Raw genomic sequence first — 17,231 nt, 5'->3', positions numbered from 1 at the left:
ATGGAGGAGCAATGGATCCAGTGAAGAGGGAAGATGGGGGGGGGGGATCCTGGGTGGGGTAGATGGAGGGGTGGCTGTAGTCAGGATGTATTGTATGAGAAAGAACAAATAAACAAATGACTATATGCTGCTATTATATGATCATCAGCCTCCAGGACAGAACACAGGAAGGGACAACAAAGACGAAAGCAGGCAGATTCAGGCTCAGGGTCATCCAAACATTAACCCAGCCATCTCACAACGTCCACATGTTACCTGCATTCCTTTGTTTTACTCAGGCAACCGTTTTCCTTCCTTTACTATATCATTCTAAGAGATTAAAAAAAATATCCTTTATACAGCCTTCCTTCTGCCTCTAAAATATGCAGTAAGATCATTTACACTCTTCCATGCTCACATACCAAAAGTAGGTAACATGGGTCCTCAGTATTGGTTTGCTACCTTGTGGTGTAATTTGTATAGCCCCCCCATGCATTAAAAGTATGTTCAAGACCCCCAAGTAGAGAGACATATGCTAATTTCAGTCCCACAATAGAAATATCATCAAATCTCATTGTCACATGGTTGGAGGGATGGAGGATGGTCTACTGTGTCTCAGCTCTTGATTTCTCCCTTGATAAATCCATGTCTTTAATCTTTAAAAAGATCTTCCCTTCTCACTGTCAGAAAACTATAATCACAGGCTACTGTCTGTGCAATTCTCCCTTCCATCTCTGCTATGTGCATAAGGCTTGGGGAGATACAGCCACTGTCAAGTTTCCGAAAAGTTCCTTGTCTAATCTTTCTACCCCTCCAGATCTTTGATATAGAACCTGTTAGAATGTATTGCTTGCTTTTCCAGTTCCTGTGTTTATCTCACTTCCACTCTTACCATCTGCTGTACTGCATTTCCTTCAGAAAAGTGAAAAGTTTTCACAGTGCCCGAGCTCTGCCTGCAAACAATGCCCTCTTCCTCTCTTCCTTCCTTCCTTTCTCTGCTTTTTACTTAGGTTTGTTTTGCATGAAGGTCAAACAGTTTTAAAGAGTTCAATTTGCAAACATTTCCATAAGGCTGAAATTCCTATCCAAATAGTTGTGATGGAATTGTAAACACCCCAGGCATTTATTACTGGCTTCATCCCAAGTACACACACTCTGGTGTGTCTCTCTGTTCCCTCGAATTGCCTGAAAACAAGAGCACACTGAGCAGGCAGTGAGAAATTTTGGCCCATTTCATGCTACCATACAGGGTGACATAGTCATTCTATGTTAAGTCTAATTGGACAAAAGCCCTTGCATTACTGGTTCACCTGCTCTCTGTACTGCAAGCTGGTTTTTACCCATTAAGCCTTTAAAGAAGTACTAAGTGACAGGAATATTTTAAGCATATACCTCATTCATTCACTTAATACTTGCTATTTCTTGGTTTTGGTAACACTCCATATTTTTTGGCTGGTGCATCATGTAAGGATTTTGTTGTTGCTTTGTTTATTTTGTTTTATTTTTGAGGTTTAGACTTTTCCAGGTATGCCCATCTCCTAAAAGAATTATTTCATAAAGGATATCAGAAAATATTTCCCTAATTTTATCACAAACTAATGCCCTCTGCCTTAAACTTTTTTATTTTTGTTTATTTTATTAGTGTTTTGGAGACTGAGTCTCTAACTGTGGTCCAAGTTGGCCTCAACAAAAAGCAGTCCCTTGTCTTAGCCTCCTGGATGTTAGGATTACACATGTTAGCTACCACACCTGACTTGAAACCTTTTTATATGTGTGGAATGCACATTCATGTTTGTTCATATGTATATAAATGAACATGTGTCTGGATATACATGCACATGTGTGCTTGTACATTAGGTGTACATTGTACATTAAGCTGACATTAGGTGTCTTGCTCAATCTCAGTCCCTCCCCACTTTATTTATTGAGGCAAGGTCTCTCACCTAACTATGAGCTCACTACTTGTGGATTGCTAGCCAGCCTGTGCCAAGGGACCTCCTTCCTGTCTTTGCTTCACAAATACGAGAATTAGTGGAAGCCTCAATTCCTGCCAGGACATTAATGAGCTATAGGGATCTAAACTTTGGTCCTAACATTTGTGCTACAGATGCCCTATCCACTGAGCCATCTTCCCTTTGCCCCTCATTTTAATGTCGTACTAACCTTTTTTGTGACTTGGACCTAGGTACCAAATGATGTAGGGTATTTTTTTGTACACTGTGAATATGTTTTGATCTCATTGGTTGATAAATAAAGCTGCTTTGGTCTATGGCAAGGCAGAAGAGATCCAGGTGGGAAATCCAAGGAGAGATAAAGGTGAAGAATGGTGGGTTCAAGAGATGCCAGAGAGGTACCCAAGGGGCAACATGCCAGAGCACCACAGGCAAGCCATGGACTACATGGTGAATCACAGATTAATAGAAATGGGTCCATTTAAATGTAAGAGCTAGCCATCCTAGAGCCTTCATCTAATAGCTGATGGAAGCAGAAGCACACACCCACAGCTAAACACTGAGCCTAACTCTTGGAATCCAGTTGCAGAGAGGGAGGAGTGATGGACAAAGGTGTCAAGACCAGCCTGGAGATATCCACAGAGACAGCTGACCTAAACAAGGGGGAGCTCATGGGTTCTAGTCTGATATCTGGGAAAACACCATAGGACCCACCCATATTTCCTGAATGTGGGTGTTAGTTCGGAGAACTGGGAAGTCTATGGGGCCTCTGGTAGTGGATCAGTATTCATCCCTAGTATACGAAAGGACTTTGGGAGCCCATTCCACATAAAGGGATACTCTCTCAGCCTAGACACATCGGGGAGGACCTAGACCCTGCTCCAAATAATATGACAGACTTTGAAGACTCCTCATGGAAGGCCTCACCCTCCCAGGAGAGCAGAAAGGGTATGGAGTGGGGGGGTGGGTGGGGGCAACATTGGAGGACAGTATGGTGCCAGAACTGGTATTGACATGTACAACAAGCTTGTTTCAAATTTAAATAAAAAATTATATAAATTTAAGAAAGTAAGAGCTAGCTAGTGATGAACCTCAGCCATCTGTCAAACATTAATTATATTGTCTTTGAGTGATTATTCGGAAATTGCTGTGGGGCTGGACGGGACAGAAAAGCCTCCAGTTATATTTGGTGTCCAACATTGGGCTCAAACCTACTACCCTGAGATGAAGAGTCAATGCTCTCCTGACCAAGCTAGCCTATGGGAAGTTAAAGTGAAAACAATATCTACCCTGCAAGACAGTAGGCTGATTAGAAATGGTATGCATACAAGATTTCTGACTTCAAGGAACAAACAGAAAATGGGAGTTGTTATTACCATTATTCCAATTACTATAATTGGCACATAGACTTGATGCTGATCTCTCTAATCTCTAAAAGAAGAGAAAATCACTGAGGCAGCAATCTGCATTCATTATCAGTGGTTATTGGTACAACATGTAGAGCTATTTTTATACGACCTTTGAAGAACAACAAAAAGTGACTGACTTTATTACTATAATTAAATTCATCATACCACAGCTTTCTACGTTTCCCTCTACACTTTCTATGTTTAGGGCTACCAGAGATAAAGATTATCCCATCAGGTAATGGATGGGCAAATGCCTAATACTGCCTGTTGCCTCTTAAATGATAACAAAAACACTGAGAGAATTTTACATACTAACAAGAAAATTCAAATTTTATGTGAGAAGATTAAGAGCTTTGAAAAACCTATTTGATTTAAACTTACTAAATGTTAGTGCAGAACTTGGAAACTGGAAATCATTTGTGAGGTTTAAGGGTACAAAGTCGAGGATACACTGACATTCCTAAGAAATGTTTCTTACGGGATCAACACTTTCTCATAAATCCTAATTTGATCAACAGTTAACATTCAGGCTTATGAACCCACCTAATTAAAGAGGCATTAGCAAAAGTATTCATACATATACTTTTCTGTGAAATAGAAAAATAAACAGTGCTAATAGATAGGGATGCTTGACAAAGAGGATAATCATGCTCAAATACAAATGATGTAACACTGAGATAAACACACATTAAGTATAACTGCAATTTGATTTAAAAAGCTTTCTTAAGAAATACTGAATTTTTATTCAGTCCAAAAATCACCAGGAAAAATGGGAAAATTTAAATGGGCTTGCAAGTAGGTGGTTCTCTTTCATATTATTCAGCTAAATTTAATAATTAATTAATTCACTATCTAGATTAAAACTGAAAGAGGCAATCAATAATGCATGTGTTTCCTAATAACTAGATGGTTAATTTTATATAAGTACAATACCAGGAGATTATGTAAATTATTCTTCTTCATATGACTTTTAATATTCAGAACAAACAACAAACCTAAATATATTTTATAACTCAAGAAAATTTCATGCTCTTGCAAAAACCTTACATTTTAAACCAAGAAACACATTTTATAAATTATAAGAAAGTGCCCTCTATAATAATTTTTATTCCTTCTGTATAATCACTATAGCTTATTTGAAATTAGGGTAGCATTGAAAAGGAGAAAGTACCTCTCCAGCCTTATGCATTTAGCTAGCCAAAAAACATATACTTTATTATAAAATGAGATTACACCTGAAATTCTAACAGAATAGATATCAATCACATGCCTTACCAAAATCAGATTTATTTTGCAAAAGAATTGTAGCAAATTGCACTTGTGAAATGCTGATGGCCATTTTACAGGGAGAGAAATGCACTGGACTTGTCATATGAAAAAAAAAAAGAAGGAAAGAGAAAGGAAGGAAGGAAGGAAGGAAAAAGAATGAAAAAGAAGTAGGGTAAGATAATATGCATGACTCATAAACACACAGGGTGTGCCATTTTATGTAATGGGCAAAATCGATCAATTTTTTCACCTTGTCGCAATTTGTGGCTTGATCTAGGGTGCAAGGTGAAGTGGCCCTTGTAATAGAATATTAAGTCACAGAAAAAGTCTATTAAGTAGTCAGGTTTCACCAAACAAACAATTACAACAAAAACCCGCCTGTCTTGTTGCTTGTTGTCAAGAGGCTTGCTCAGGTGCCCCCTAACCTTCCTGTTGATTGCCTGCTGAATTCTGAGTATTAACCATGATGGTTTTGTTTTTGTTTGTTTGTTTGTTTTTTTACCATGATGTTTTTTAAACAGCTGGGAAAAAGAATGACAACACAATATCACAGGCATACTGTCTATCAGGAGATAAAAAACACAAGTAACAGTTTCTATTTCTAGTTCCTTTGAAAACCCACGAATTGTCAGTTCTCAGTGTGGGATAGCCTATGCAAGGAAAACACTGTGTTGATTTCTAAAGTGTATTCCAATGGAATCTGAAGGAGAACTGGGCCCAGGACGACCTAAGGTTTGCCAAGGAACAATAATGTCACGCAAAGGGAGGGAGGTGGTAGAGAGGCAGAGCCAGGTCCATGCCAAGCAAAGCTGGGGGCTGTTCAATCAGCCCTATCAGCTCTCCATCAGTGTCTCTACTCCAGCCAAATCCAGGAAAAACAAGGAGTCAAAGATTCAGGTCAATAAGCTTATAGGCGATTTGCACAAACAGCTCCTCCAGCAAGGTAAAAAACAAAGTCATATTGGCTTTTCTCTTTCACTCCTTCTCTTTGAACTCCCTGGTCCAAACACACCCTGGAAATGTCAATGTTATATGCAAGAATTTAAGGAGCTGAGCTTCTTAATCCCGTTTAAAAAAAAAAAAAAGGAAGAACTTTGTCTGTAAAATATCCCCTTCCTTGTTGAGTTCAAAGTGATTACAGCATGCCTGCCTCCTGCAGATTTGGGTTCCCTTACCCAAGCATCTGAGACAAGCAGGGAAGGGACCCCACTGAAGGGGAGATGGAAACAGAATTCTTTCCTGAGAAGATAATGCAGAGAAAAAGAATAAACTAAAATACAGACAGAAATAACATGGATGTTCGAGACGAGGATCAGCTAAAAAACAAGCAGAGCCCCTTATGTTTGAGGACACACATAGGAAAATAGAGCCATGCTAGTAATCTAGGCTTGGGCTGTTGTATAAAGAAAGTCCCAGGGAAAGATAGAGCTTTTCTATTGCTACTAATTTTTAAACAAACCTAGAAAAACTGATAAAGGAGAGGGGGTGAGGAAAGGAGGGACAGACAGCTCAATGGGTCTAGCAGCCAGTCTCCTAAGCATAATAAGAAAACCTGCTCCAGTTTGCTGGCTTCCTACTCTTTGTTTTACTTATTCAAGAATGTGGGAATCTGTGGAAAACATTGACCCAACTCTGCTAAGGCAGAGGAAAGGAACAAGGTGACACAGATTGTCCCCAAACACCCACAAATGCTACTGTGAGATTCACATTAATGAGCTACAGATGGAATCGCATCAAGCTCTTGGCTAAAGGGATGATGCTGATTGAATTATTTGTATTTCCTGACAGCTTCCCCAATTTACCTGTCTCAGTTTCCTGCCTCTACCTTCATTTCCTGCAGACTATTCTTGACCAGGGAATCCAAGCTGCCTAACTTTGCATCTTCTCTAGCATCCATCTTCATTTCATAATCCCCTTCCCTACACCTTCCACAGTGGTGGGATCCAACTCAGGTTCCTGGAGTGGCAAATCCAGTAACTATGACTGCACCTACCCACCCCCTGCCAACTCTCTGCTATCCTCTGCTGACTGTCCAACACTAGCCACTCAGGTATACATAGGTTCTAGAAGCCCACTGTGTTCCTTCTTCACTCAACTCAAAGTCTGCCTTCCTGTTACTATAATATCAAAAGTCTGTCTCCACACATAGATATAATGTCATTCTACCGCCCTAGAGCTGTCCCGGTTTTCCTCAAGTGCTCAGTGTCACCCACTATACACAGTATGAGTTAGATTTTGTTAATTAACCCTTCCTTGTTTGTTGCCATTTGTTATTGTAAGTGCATATTTCTGTGTGTGTTGGGCTCCACTGGATTTGTCTATGGAACATGACTGGAAACTTCTGGTGACCTGATTCAGTATCTGTTTATTTTTGTGTTTAATTTCATAATAACTACCTGTAGGGCTAGCACTAACTCCAACGCCGAGGAACCCGGGTCCCACTCTACTTTCTTAATGTACTTCACAATGTTCAATTTTAAAAGAGTACTTAAAATATCCATTCCCTTTCTAGATATTACTTATATAAACTCATTGAATACATAAGAATATCACAGTATGTTTTCTTATTTCATGGACTTCCACTTTGCAGCCTTTTGCCAACTCTTATCTTCCAAATGTCTCACAGGTATGCACACTATCCAATAATCTCTCTGACCATAATGTCAAGGTTGATGGTATGATATTCATTCCTAGCTTCTTTGGAGACCATAACATCACAGAAAAATTTCTAAAGATCCATAGTAACTTCCTCAGATCAGGGTTGTTAACTGAGGTTATTGTTGGCATATAGTTTTTGGAGGGTTTTCTTTTTCCATAGCTCAGCAGCTGACTACATCACAGAGACACCCATCTGAACCCTCTCCTTCCTGTTCACACATCCTGTGACATTCTCCTGAAATGTATCTCAAACTTACTTACTTCACTTTGTTCACTAACAAACTTAAATATTTCAGTTTGGAATCCCACTTGGACTGATTATTCACACTAGGCCTAGTCTAAAACATGCACGGATATTATGTCCATGTTTTCTACATTAAACAGATAAGGAACATGAAATACATAAAGCAAATAATTCAATACCACAGGAAATATGCAGCACGTATGGGCCCAGTGTGGATGTCTTTGTCATCTGTAATTCAAGGAAATAATTCTTGCTTGTTCCTTTCCTGTCACAGATGCTATGAAGGCAAGAAGCCAGGCAGTTTTGAACAAAAGAAAATGTTAGGACTTGAGCCATCACTTTATATTTTGTCCAACATTTAAAAATACCAGAGGCCCAGATCAGTTTGGAAAAGCATCTTATTGTAAACAAGCCTCTGTTTTGTGTGCAGGTGTAAAGCACACAGCTAATCCAAACCAAGAGTTTACTTGAGGAACTTCTATGCAATTTGTAAATTGTAGGCCTGCATCTCAAACAGATATATCTGAGATATAATCATGTAATTGGGAATTAACATATCAAATAAACATAAAATACAAATTATACTTTTTGTGATTTTAACTTTACTATTCTGAACTGTACAATATTTGAGCACATGGCTTAGAGGGACCCACAGCTTTAATATTAATGACTTATTCCAGATTGCACAAAACTCTTGTTCTTTAGCAAGAAAATAGATGATATGGGTGAAGTCAAGAAAAACATACTATAGAAAGTATATGTATTATTCTAACCATTGCAAATATCCTACATGATATGGAGTATCACAAAAGTAGAAACTGTATCCTTTAATATGCATAATTTTTATGGATATTTAAAGAATGAAGTTTGTGTTTCATTCTTCAAAAAGATAGATAGTTATAGTAGCATATCATGACTTATGCATGATCCAGTACAAAAATATCAATGAGAATACAGTCACTTTGTAAGTACGCTTCCTGTTCTCCCACACTTGTGTCAATATTTCTTACTTAAATAATTAAGACTCTCTTCTTATGCTTTGTGGTGTGTGATACCAAGCTAGCGAATATCTATTAATAATGAATTCCCAATATCTAAAATTTTTGTCTATGGAAACCCTTAAAATAACTAGATCATTGCTAGATACAGAAACTCTAAACAATCTAACTTACTTTTCATACAGAATGACAACTCAGGTTTTCCAGCATAGGACCTGATCAGGGCCCCTGAAGGTGGGTGTCAGTTGCAGGGCCTGGGCAGTCTATATGGCCTCTGGCAGTGGAACCAGTATTTATCCCTAGTATATGAATGGGATTGGGGAGCCCATTCTTCATGGAGGGTTACTCTCTCAGCCTCAATACATGGGGAGGGCCTAGGTCCTGCCCCAAGAGATGTGACAGACATTGATGATACATAGGAGGCCTTACCTTCCCTGAGGAGTAGATGGGGGTGGGTGGGGGAATGAGTAGATAGGAGGGAGAGGGAACTGGGATTGGCATATAAAATAAGGTTGTTTTTAATTTAAATGAAAATTATTTTAAAAATTAGGTTTTCAGAGAAAGTATTCTTTCTAAGAAGAACACTTCACACCAGCTTTTTCTACTCGTTTCCTTGAGCTTTTAAATTGTTTCCCTGTTTTAATCGTTAAGATATCTTCCCTCTTTAACTACAAAGGAAGCAAAAGCATGTGCCACTGAGACAGATTGGATTGTCTCTGCAGAGATTACATTCTACTTTTCAAGTGAGAACATTTCCTCCTCCAATTGTATTTAAACAACACAAGTTCAGAGAGAGAGAGAGAGAGAGAGAGAGAGAGAGAGAGAGAGAGAACACTACAACAGGGTACAGTAACTGCCAGTGTTGTTTTCCTTTCATAGCAGTTCAACTTCCAGGGGAATTTCCAGGATTTATAGTCTATGAGAATAAAATAGTGTAATTCTCTCCTATTACATAAGGCCACAGGAACAGTGAAGATATTACATGAAAATAACAATTCTTATTCCCATGGATGACTTTTTTTTTCAAACAGAACTTTAAGGAATTGATTTATAATATGCATATTATATACTATTTAGTACAATGTCTTGTGCTATTAAGTGTTTGTTATACATTTTAATACCTTAGGAATTTCCAAGTGTTTATCAAATAGTCACATCCATTGAATAACAATCATAATAATTGTAATTCAATGTTCCCCTCATTTCCCAAATGCCTATTACATTGAGTTCAGATTCTTATTAGTGTATAGAAATATATTGTCTCATGATCATAGGTACTATCTTCTAAATACCATTTGCTCTGAATATATCTGCCTCAAAGAAATTACCTAAAGCTGTAGCTTTACTAAGCTATTTTACTAAACATGAACCTTTAGTAGTGATTACCCCCAAATGAAAACTGCATATAACAATATTTACCATTGCTTAATTAATGCAATTTTATTTTTATTTAGTTTTAGTCACATTAGTTATGTTACTAAAACAATCTAAATTTGTGTCTTAACGCTTTAAGCATAAGAGCCCAAAGAGAAGAAGAGGCCAATGCCTCCCATCCCTTATCGTTTCTCACTCTCTTTTAAATGATACTATAGCATATAACATATATTTATTTATAACAAACAAAATATAACTCTTGTAGGAACAATAGAAAATAAGATTGTGTCAGAAGTGATTTCAAAACCAGTATGCCTCAATTTCTCAGCAGTTGCAGACATGCATTGCCTACTACAGATCATTTAGACAGACAAGAATTCAAAACACCAAAAGGAAATATCAAATCAGTCTGACATCTGAGTCTATTGATGTGACTGTCCTATACTTTATACTATTATTTTCAGTCAGGCATGTCTGTCCTGGAGACAGGCACAATGTCACAAGGTCACTGTTGGCACTCTAGGAGATCCTCGGGAGGATCTCTGCTGAACAGAAGGACAAGGATGAGTTGGTTTCTTTAGTTCTAAGACGCCATCAACAGATGAGTGTGAATCTGGAACTTTTGATATTATCTATGAATACAGGTGACCATCAAGACAGGTACATTAGCCATTTTTAAGCTATGGTATGAGCGATCTTGTTTAGAGACTGTTGAGACAGTCAACACACACACAAGGTCAGTTCACCTCTTTCAACTGTCTAAAACAATATACAGGTCTGTATGAAAATAGCGTGCTAGCACAGGCATCGCACATACACACATGTCGACAGGTGGAGACAGACACATAGACTCAAAGTGTCTCAGCCAGTTTGTCATCTGGGATACATTTATATTAAATGAGCAGAACCAGCTCTCACACTTATGACATGGTGTGCTGGTATAGGAGGAAAAGAAGTCCAGCCTAGGGCAGACTAAACAAACTAGGAAACATAAATAATAAATAAAATCATGGGAAACCATAAAATTACCTTTAGAAGAATGAGAAATAAAACAGGAAAAAGAAAGTCCAGGTTAGAAATCTACTAAGATTTGTCTCAGGTATGTTTTGTGTGTGTGTGTGTGTGTGTGTGTGTGTGTGTGTGTGCGCGTGCGCGCGCGTGTGCTTGTGCACACACGCTCACATCCAAAGAGGATCCACAGAAGAAAAGGCCATGCACTTCTTTTTCTAGCATTAATCTAACAGGGAGAGCAGTATTGAAAGTTAACACCCACAATATTCACTTTTAAGAAAGACTGAGCCAGACCTTGGGTTGGGGTGTCTGCACCGCTCAGAAGTTATATTTGGTATTAGAGTCATGCAAACTATTGGGGTTCAATAACTACTTGTTGAAAGAAAGAGGAAGAAATTTGATAAACATCAATTATTTTATAGCTCGTTGGAAAACAACAATCAAATTAACTCAGGGAATTTGCCAATCAGTAATAGAATATTTTAATAGAAAAATGGATTATTATAAAAATGAAATAACTTGTTTAAACAACAAAAGAGCTTCTTATATTCTAATCTTCCCATATTGCAGATGATTTCATTATATATCAGTAGTTTTTATTCCATCCTGGGAGAAGGAGGAGGAGGGAAAAGGAAATGAAGAAGAAGAGGAGGAGGAGGGGGAAGAGGAGGAGGGAGAAGAGGAGGAGGGGGAGGAGGGAGAGGAAGAGGAGGAGGGAGAGGAAAAGAAGGAGGAGGCGGAGGAGGAGGAAGAGGAGAAGGAGGGAGAGGAGGAGGGAGAGGAGGAAGAGGAGGAGGGGGAGGAGGGGAAGGAGGAGGGAGAGGAAGAGGGGACGGAAGGGGAGGAAGAGGAGAAGGAGGGAGAGGAGGAGGAGGGGGAGGGGGAGGAAGAGGAGGAAGAGGAGGGGAAGGAGGAGGAAGAGGAGAAGGGAGAGGAAGAGGGAAAGGAAGACAGTGAGAAGGAGGAGGAGGCGAAAAAGAAGGAACTTTACTTTACAAAACCCCCTAAGTGGGCTCCCATCCTACATCCAGCCATCCAAGGTTACCTTTGTTACAAAAGAAGTCCACTTCTTCACAGCTCAGATTTTCTGGCCCAAAGTCGGCAGGGAAGCTTTCCTCCAGTGGAAAGTTCCCTTTGGCGATGCCTTCAGCCTCCTCTGATGGGTATTCTTCGTCCTCATCCTCAATGGCATCTTCCAGCGGCCCTTGAAAAAGAATCAGGGACACTGTACCAAAAACATCCAAAGAATGGAGCGAAACGAAAACCCTTTAAGTGGGGTCATTTTGATTACAGAGGTGAGGTGAGGAAGGAGAACTCCATCCAGTGAGTCCTCCCAAGGACTCACACACCACACTAATGCCACCTGGGAATCAGAAGGTAAGGGTTTATGGGAAGTGAAGATGCTCAATGTATAATGAGTACGTGTAAGGACACTTACAAAATAAGTAAACTTTTAAAGAACGCTGGTGCCCAAAGAGACGACACAAAGTAATTTGAGTCTCCATTCCACCCCCTCCCACTCCCAGCACCAAGCCTTTACGAGCAAACCCGTGCATGTTATGTCCATTGGTTAGAACTCACTGAGTGGTAAAGAGGCACCAGTGTCTCTTACACCGTTGAATAGTTTTACCTGCGAATTTTTAAAAAGAAAGATTTACAGTAACTGAATGCATTTTAATCGAACTGAGATTTTAATAAAGTCTAGACTTTTAAAAACCCATCTTAAGAAAAGATTCCATTCTATGCATTTGAGGCTTGAAGAAAAAAAAATTACATATTTCTCTCCCTTGTGAAAGCATAACCCTATTCACAATTAATTGAAATTTTTTTTCTAAAATGAAAAGTAGGTCCCTAATGAAAAATGTAATTTGTATTTATGTGACACTTTTTCAGTAATAAAAATACAATGTCTTTTGGAAAACTGAGAGTGAGGTGCACTACATTAATGGACCTATTTTACTGAAAGAGAAGGCAGGGGGCAGGTAGTTGTTCCGGGCTCTGAAGTGGATGGCATGAGAATACCATGCTGTTAAAGGAATAACGTAGCTGACTCGTTTTACTAAGTGGAAGACTGAATTTACCCCCAAAGAAGTAATGTAGCATTTTTATCTGCAGAGCAATAATCTACACTAGTAGTCACTCTGTCACTGGTATTGACAGGATAAACACATGCAGAATTAAGTTTTTGCCTCTTTCTGTGTCCCTCACTCCTCTCTTTCTCTGTCTCTTTACAATTTTAGGGTTAAAGCTAAAATCTTACCATTTTAAATGCTTCAATATTATCATTTTTATGTTTGTGTAGGCTAGCATGCTTGCATCCAGTGGTGAGTGTAGGACTGCCATCCATGTGAGTTTGCTCAGGACTGACTTGACAAGACACATTTACACTGGCAGAATCAATTACATGCATTTAAATTAAGGGACGCCCAAGAAACACTTTTCTTTGCGAGATTGTTTGTCCTCTACAGAATTTATTTTTCCCTTATATAATTCAACAAGAAACGTTTATTTTTAATATTCTTGTAATTGTAACACTACTTATCCTTAAATTGAAGAGTCAAAAATAAATCCGTAGATCTCATACTAGTTTTTAATCTGATATTAGTGATTTCAAGTCTAACATCTATAATTTTAGAATGGTTATGTCAAATAACAAAGCCTGCAAGCCATATATAAAATAATAGCAAGACATCTCTCTTCCTCAGAAGCGTTTGTAACGTTTATTAGTGCATTCATTAATGGCGTATCTAATGAAGACACTAATGGATGAAATTTCCTTATTAATATTTTCCTAAAATATTTAATTCAATATTTGGTGAAAAGGAAACATAATAAAAAAGGGTCTCATTTGTGTCTGGTGTAGGAGTTCTAGGGTGCGTTCTTATGTGGTCTGTTGTGGAGCCAGTATCTTCTTTAGGTTTATATTCAGGTAAGCAATCAGCTGACAGAGCACCGTCACAAACCACTAAGTGAAGCTGCTGGTTTTCAAAATGGGCCACTTTGCACAGTCTTTCTTGAACATCATGCATTACTTACAAACATTTTCACCCAGACAAAACTCCATAATACAAGTAACTCGTGAACATGAAAATACTAGCAAGTGGTTAATCCGTATTCCCAGTTGTTTTTCATAAACCCTTAACAAGTTCGTTTTACAACTATGTGTCTTGCTCTTCCGATTGCTAAGAGTCAACCAAAATATATATTCCCTCTTCCATAAAAATTAGTAGGCTGCCCAAAATAAAATATCTGATTGCTCATATTCATTTTTTTATATAATCCATACTGGATCAATTAGTAAAATAACTTATTTAATATCAGTTACAACAGAAATGGCATTATGTAGTTCTTTGGGGAGTCATATTTTTCTTTGAAAATATAAACTTTGAAATTTCCAGTCATATAATAAATATTTAAATAGTTTCATATATAAAATATGAAAAGCATAAAATCCTTCATACCTAGAGAACATGCATGCATATTATTAAAATAAAATTAACAATATATGCTATCTTTTTAAAATTGAAACAGGTGTGATAAAATTTTTGCAAGATCTTTTATTAAAAATAATGTTACTGAATAATTAAAACACAGACTAGCAAATTGGCTCCTGTCATATATTAAATTAAAATGAAAGTTGTATTAAAATCTTGCTGGTGCGATCATACAAAAGAAAAACAAACCCTGCAACACTGATTTATACTTAGGAAGCCTCCAACTCAGTTAATATGCTGTTGATCTTAAACAGGTGCATGGATTTGAACTGTACATTTCACCTTTATTTCTAGGTTTGTGAAAAACTTACAATTGATAAATCTACTGCATATCTAAGAGTTAAAAATATGTTTTCGGTATCTCTTAGTGAGTCCAAACATGTAGCCGAGATGGAGCACTTAGGTTCAAAGCCTAGGTATGGTAATGGCTTTGTGTGATCATTTGTTGGAAAGGTGTGAGAACTCAGCGCCGATATTTACAATGAGACGCAGGAAGATGATTAAATAGTCAAATTGCATTCCTCCCAAAGTAAAGTCTGATTTATATGATTTACTGTACTTTCCAATGTGAAATTATTAGCCACTTTTTAAGCACCCGGTCAGAGGCTGAGGAAAAAGGTTTCTCTTAAAATGTGTAGTTTTATGTCTTAGATCCCACTCTCCTCTTGGCACTCTTCCTGTAACAGAAAGCATCACAGACAATTGGTGGCCATAAACTAATATTTTAAAAGGGTAAATAAGAGACACTTGAAGCCCCACTATAATTAAGAGCACCAATGAAGGAAGGAATAGAGAGACCTCCTGGGTATGGATTAGTGGGCACGGAGTCCACTTCAGGAAAATCACCACACGTAATTTGACACAAATAATATCTCCTCAGAAAAGGCTCACAACCAAGCTCCATGTGCCCTCATGGAGAAAATTACTTCTGATTGGGACCACTTGGCAGGCAAGTGTGAGGAAATCTGAATTCCAGCTCTTCAATTGTGTCTGATTTACAGATATCCAAACACTTTTGCCAGAATTAATAGTCTGGTGTTTATAAACGTTTACCTGATTTTAAAATACTAAAATTTAGCTACATATCCTAAAACTATGATTACAATGGCACTAAAGGGAAAATCCACCGTGTTCTTAATTGTCTCAGAGAATAAATGAACAGGCCCGGGTGGGAAGTATTTGTTCCATTTTTAGGGCAGGGAAAGAATTGTGTACTCAGAGCCTGTTTGAATTTGCCGTGGCTACCTTTGTGTTCCAGAAATAATGAAAAAAGAAAAGTCCAGGAGATTCATAAGTTTCGCAGAACTTGATGGTACCGAGTAACCCACTGCCCCAGTTGTATGGCAAAGCCTAGCCTAGTGTGGGTCTGTCCTGGAATTTGTCATACGGTAATAACTTGAATGACCTAATGTTGTAAAGGGACACATAGGATGGTGAAGATTAAGTTATTCTGTCCTATACCCTGGTGACATAATCACTGAGTGAAATGTAAAATAACAGATTCTACATATATGGCTATGAAGCATTTAGGGGAGAGTTAATCCCCCACGTAAAGGAATCTGTGAGGAAGTCACCACAATTTCAGGGAGCTAAAGAAATTCCCCCAAACATATCCATAGCAATTGAGGTTAGAGCTAGAAGCAGACAAAGAAAACTTGAGGGTAATATATAAGTGACATGCAAACTACAGAAAGAAGGTTAACATTGGCAACCACATAAGGAGTTGTTAAGAAAGCAGTGATCAGCAAATAGATATCAAAATCACACTCATGTGTCTTTACATACAATGTTTTGCTTTGTCTACCTTGTCAGACTACTATATACAGGAAAACCCTTCCCCAAATTTCAGATGGTCTCTATTTAGATAATTCATAGTGTTTCAGAATAAGGGGCACAAAAAAAAAAAATCAGGTCTGCAGAAATTAACATACAGTGTGATGTATGGAGAGGGGAAAGAAATGTCAAATTTTATGGTTTGAATTCAATATCTTCTATATAAAATCTTTCCCTTGAATAGCCATTGGCATTCATTTACTATATATTGTCTTGATTTGATTTTCGATGCATTTTTATTAAAACAGAGCACTGTCAAAGGAAAACTACAGAGAACATCTGATCTCTCCCATGCATTAATATTCTAAGCATTCCACAGGCTGCACAAGGCTAGCCACCTAGTAAAATGAGATTACTTCTAAATACTGGGCAGCCTTGATTACAACTGACAGGTGGGAGGAAAGTCATATTAGAATATTATCCTTCCCAATAATTACAATAATCCATCACAGTGTGCTTCGAAATTCTAGTCATTGAATCATTGAAATTTTCCCTGAAAACACATACCAATATTCACAGACCTTTTCATTCCAGTGGTTTTCTCTTTTTGTTTGCTTTATAATGTAGGCCACTTTTCCCACTTTTCACTAGTATCAGATAGAGAGTTAAAACTGAAAACTTCATCACAGATTTTGTTAATTGTGCACACACAAAACAAGGCAATCACACTAAAAAAATAATTTTTTTTTAAAATGTTAACAAGTTAAGGAAAATGAAAATGATGAGGCTCTGGCCAAAGTGCTTACTTCTGTGTCATGTCGCTTTCACAATTCCTTTGTAACAGATGTTGTTCAAAGAAGGGAGTAAGAAGATGCATAAACATGCACGCACAAACATATATCCAGACATGCACACACACGTGAACAAACAGATATACATACACATAGGCACACACACATCTACACACACCGGCACACATAGACAGGCTTACACACAGGCAAACACACATGAACACACAGTCACACATACACACAGGCACACACCTGTGCACACACACAGGCACACATACA

The 17,231-nt window shown here is 38.1% G+C and overlaps 1 protein-coding gene across 3 annotated transcripts in view; it reads right to left on the bottom strand.

Annotated features, from left to right (window-relative positions):
• Zfpm2 (zinc finger protein, FOG family member 2) overlaps positions 1-17,231 on the bottom strand; it is a 424,449-nt gene that overhangs the window by 324,860 nt on the left and 82,358 nt on the right. For 2 of the 3 annotated variants that reach the window (XM_051202519.1, XM_051202518.1), the window contains exon 2: positions 11,940-12,098. The exons of the other annotated variant lie outside the window; for it this stretch is intronic. In XM_051202519.1, the coding sequence (XP_051058476.1) occupies positions 11,940-12,098 (159 nt within the window). The remainder of the gene's footprint in view (positions 1-11,939; positions 12,099-17,231) is intronic. 3 annotated transcript variants of the gene reach the window in all.

The sequence above is a fragment of the Phodopus roborovskii genome, unplaced genomic scaffold (genome assembly GCF_943737965.1).
Source record: "Phodopus roborovskii unplaced genomic scaffold, PHOROB, whole genome shotgun sequence".
Classification (NCBI taxonomy): domain Eukaryota; kingdom Metazoa; phylum Chordata; class Mammalia; order Rodentia; family Cricetidae; genus Phodopus; species Phodopus roborovskii.
This window is presented reverse-complemented; position numbering and strand designations above follow the sequence as displayed.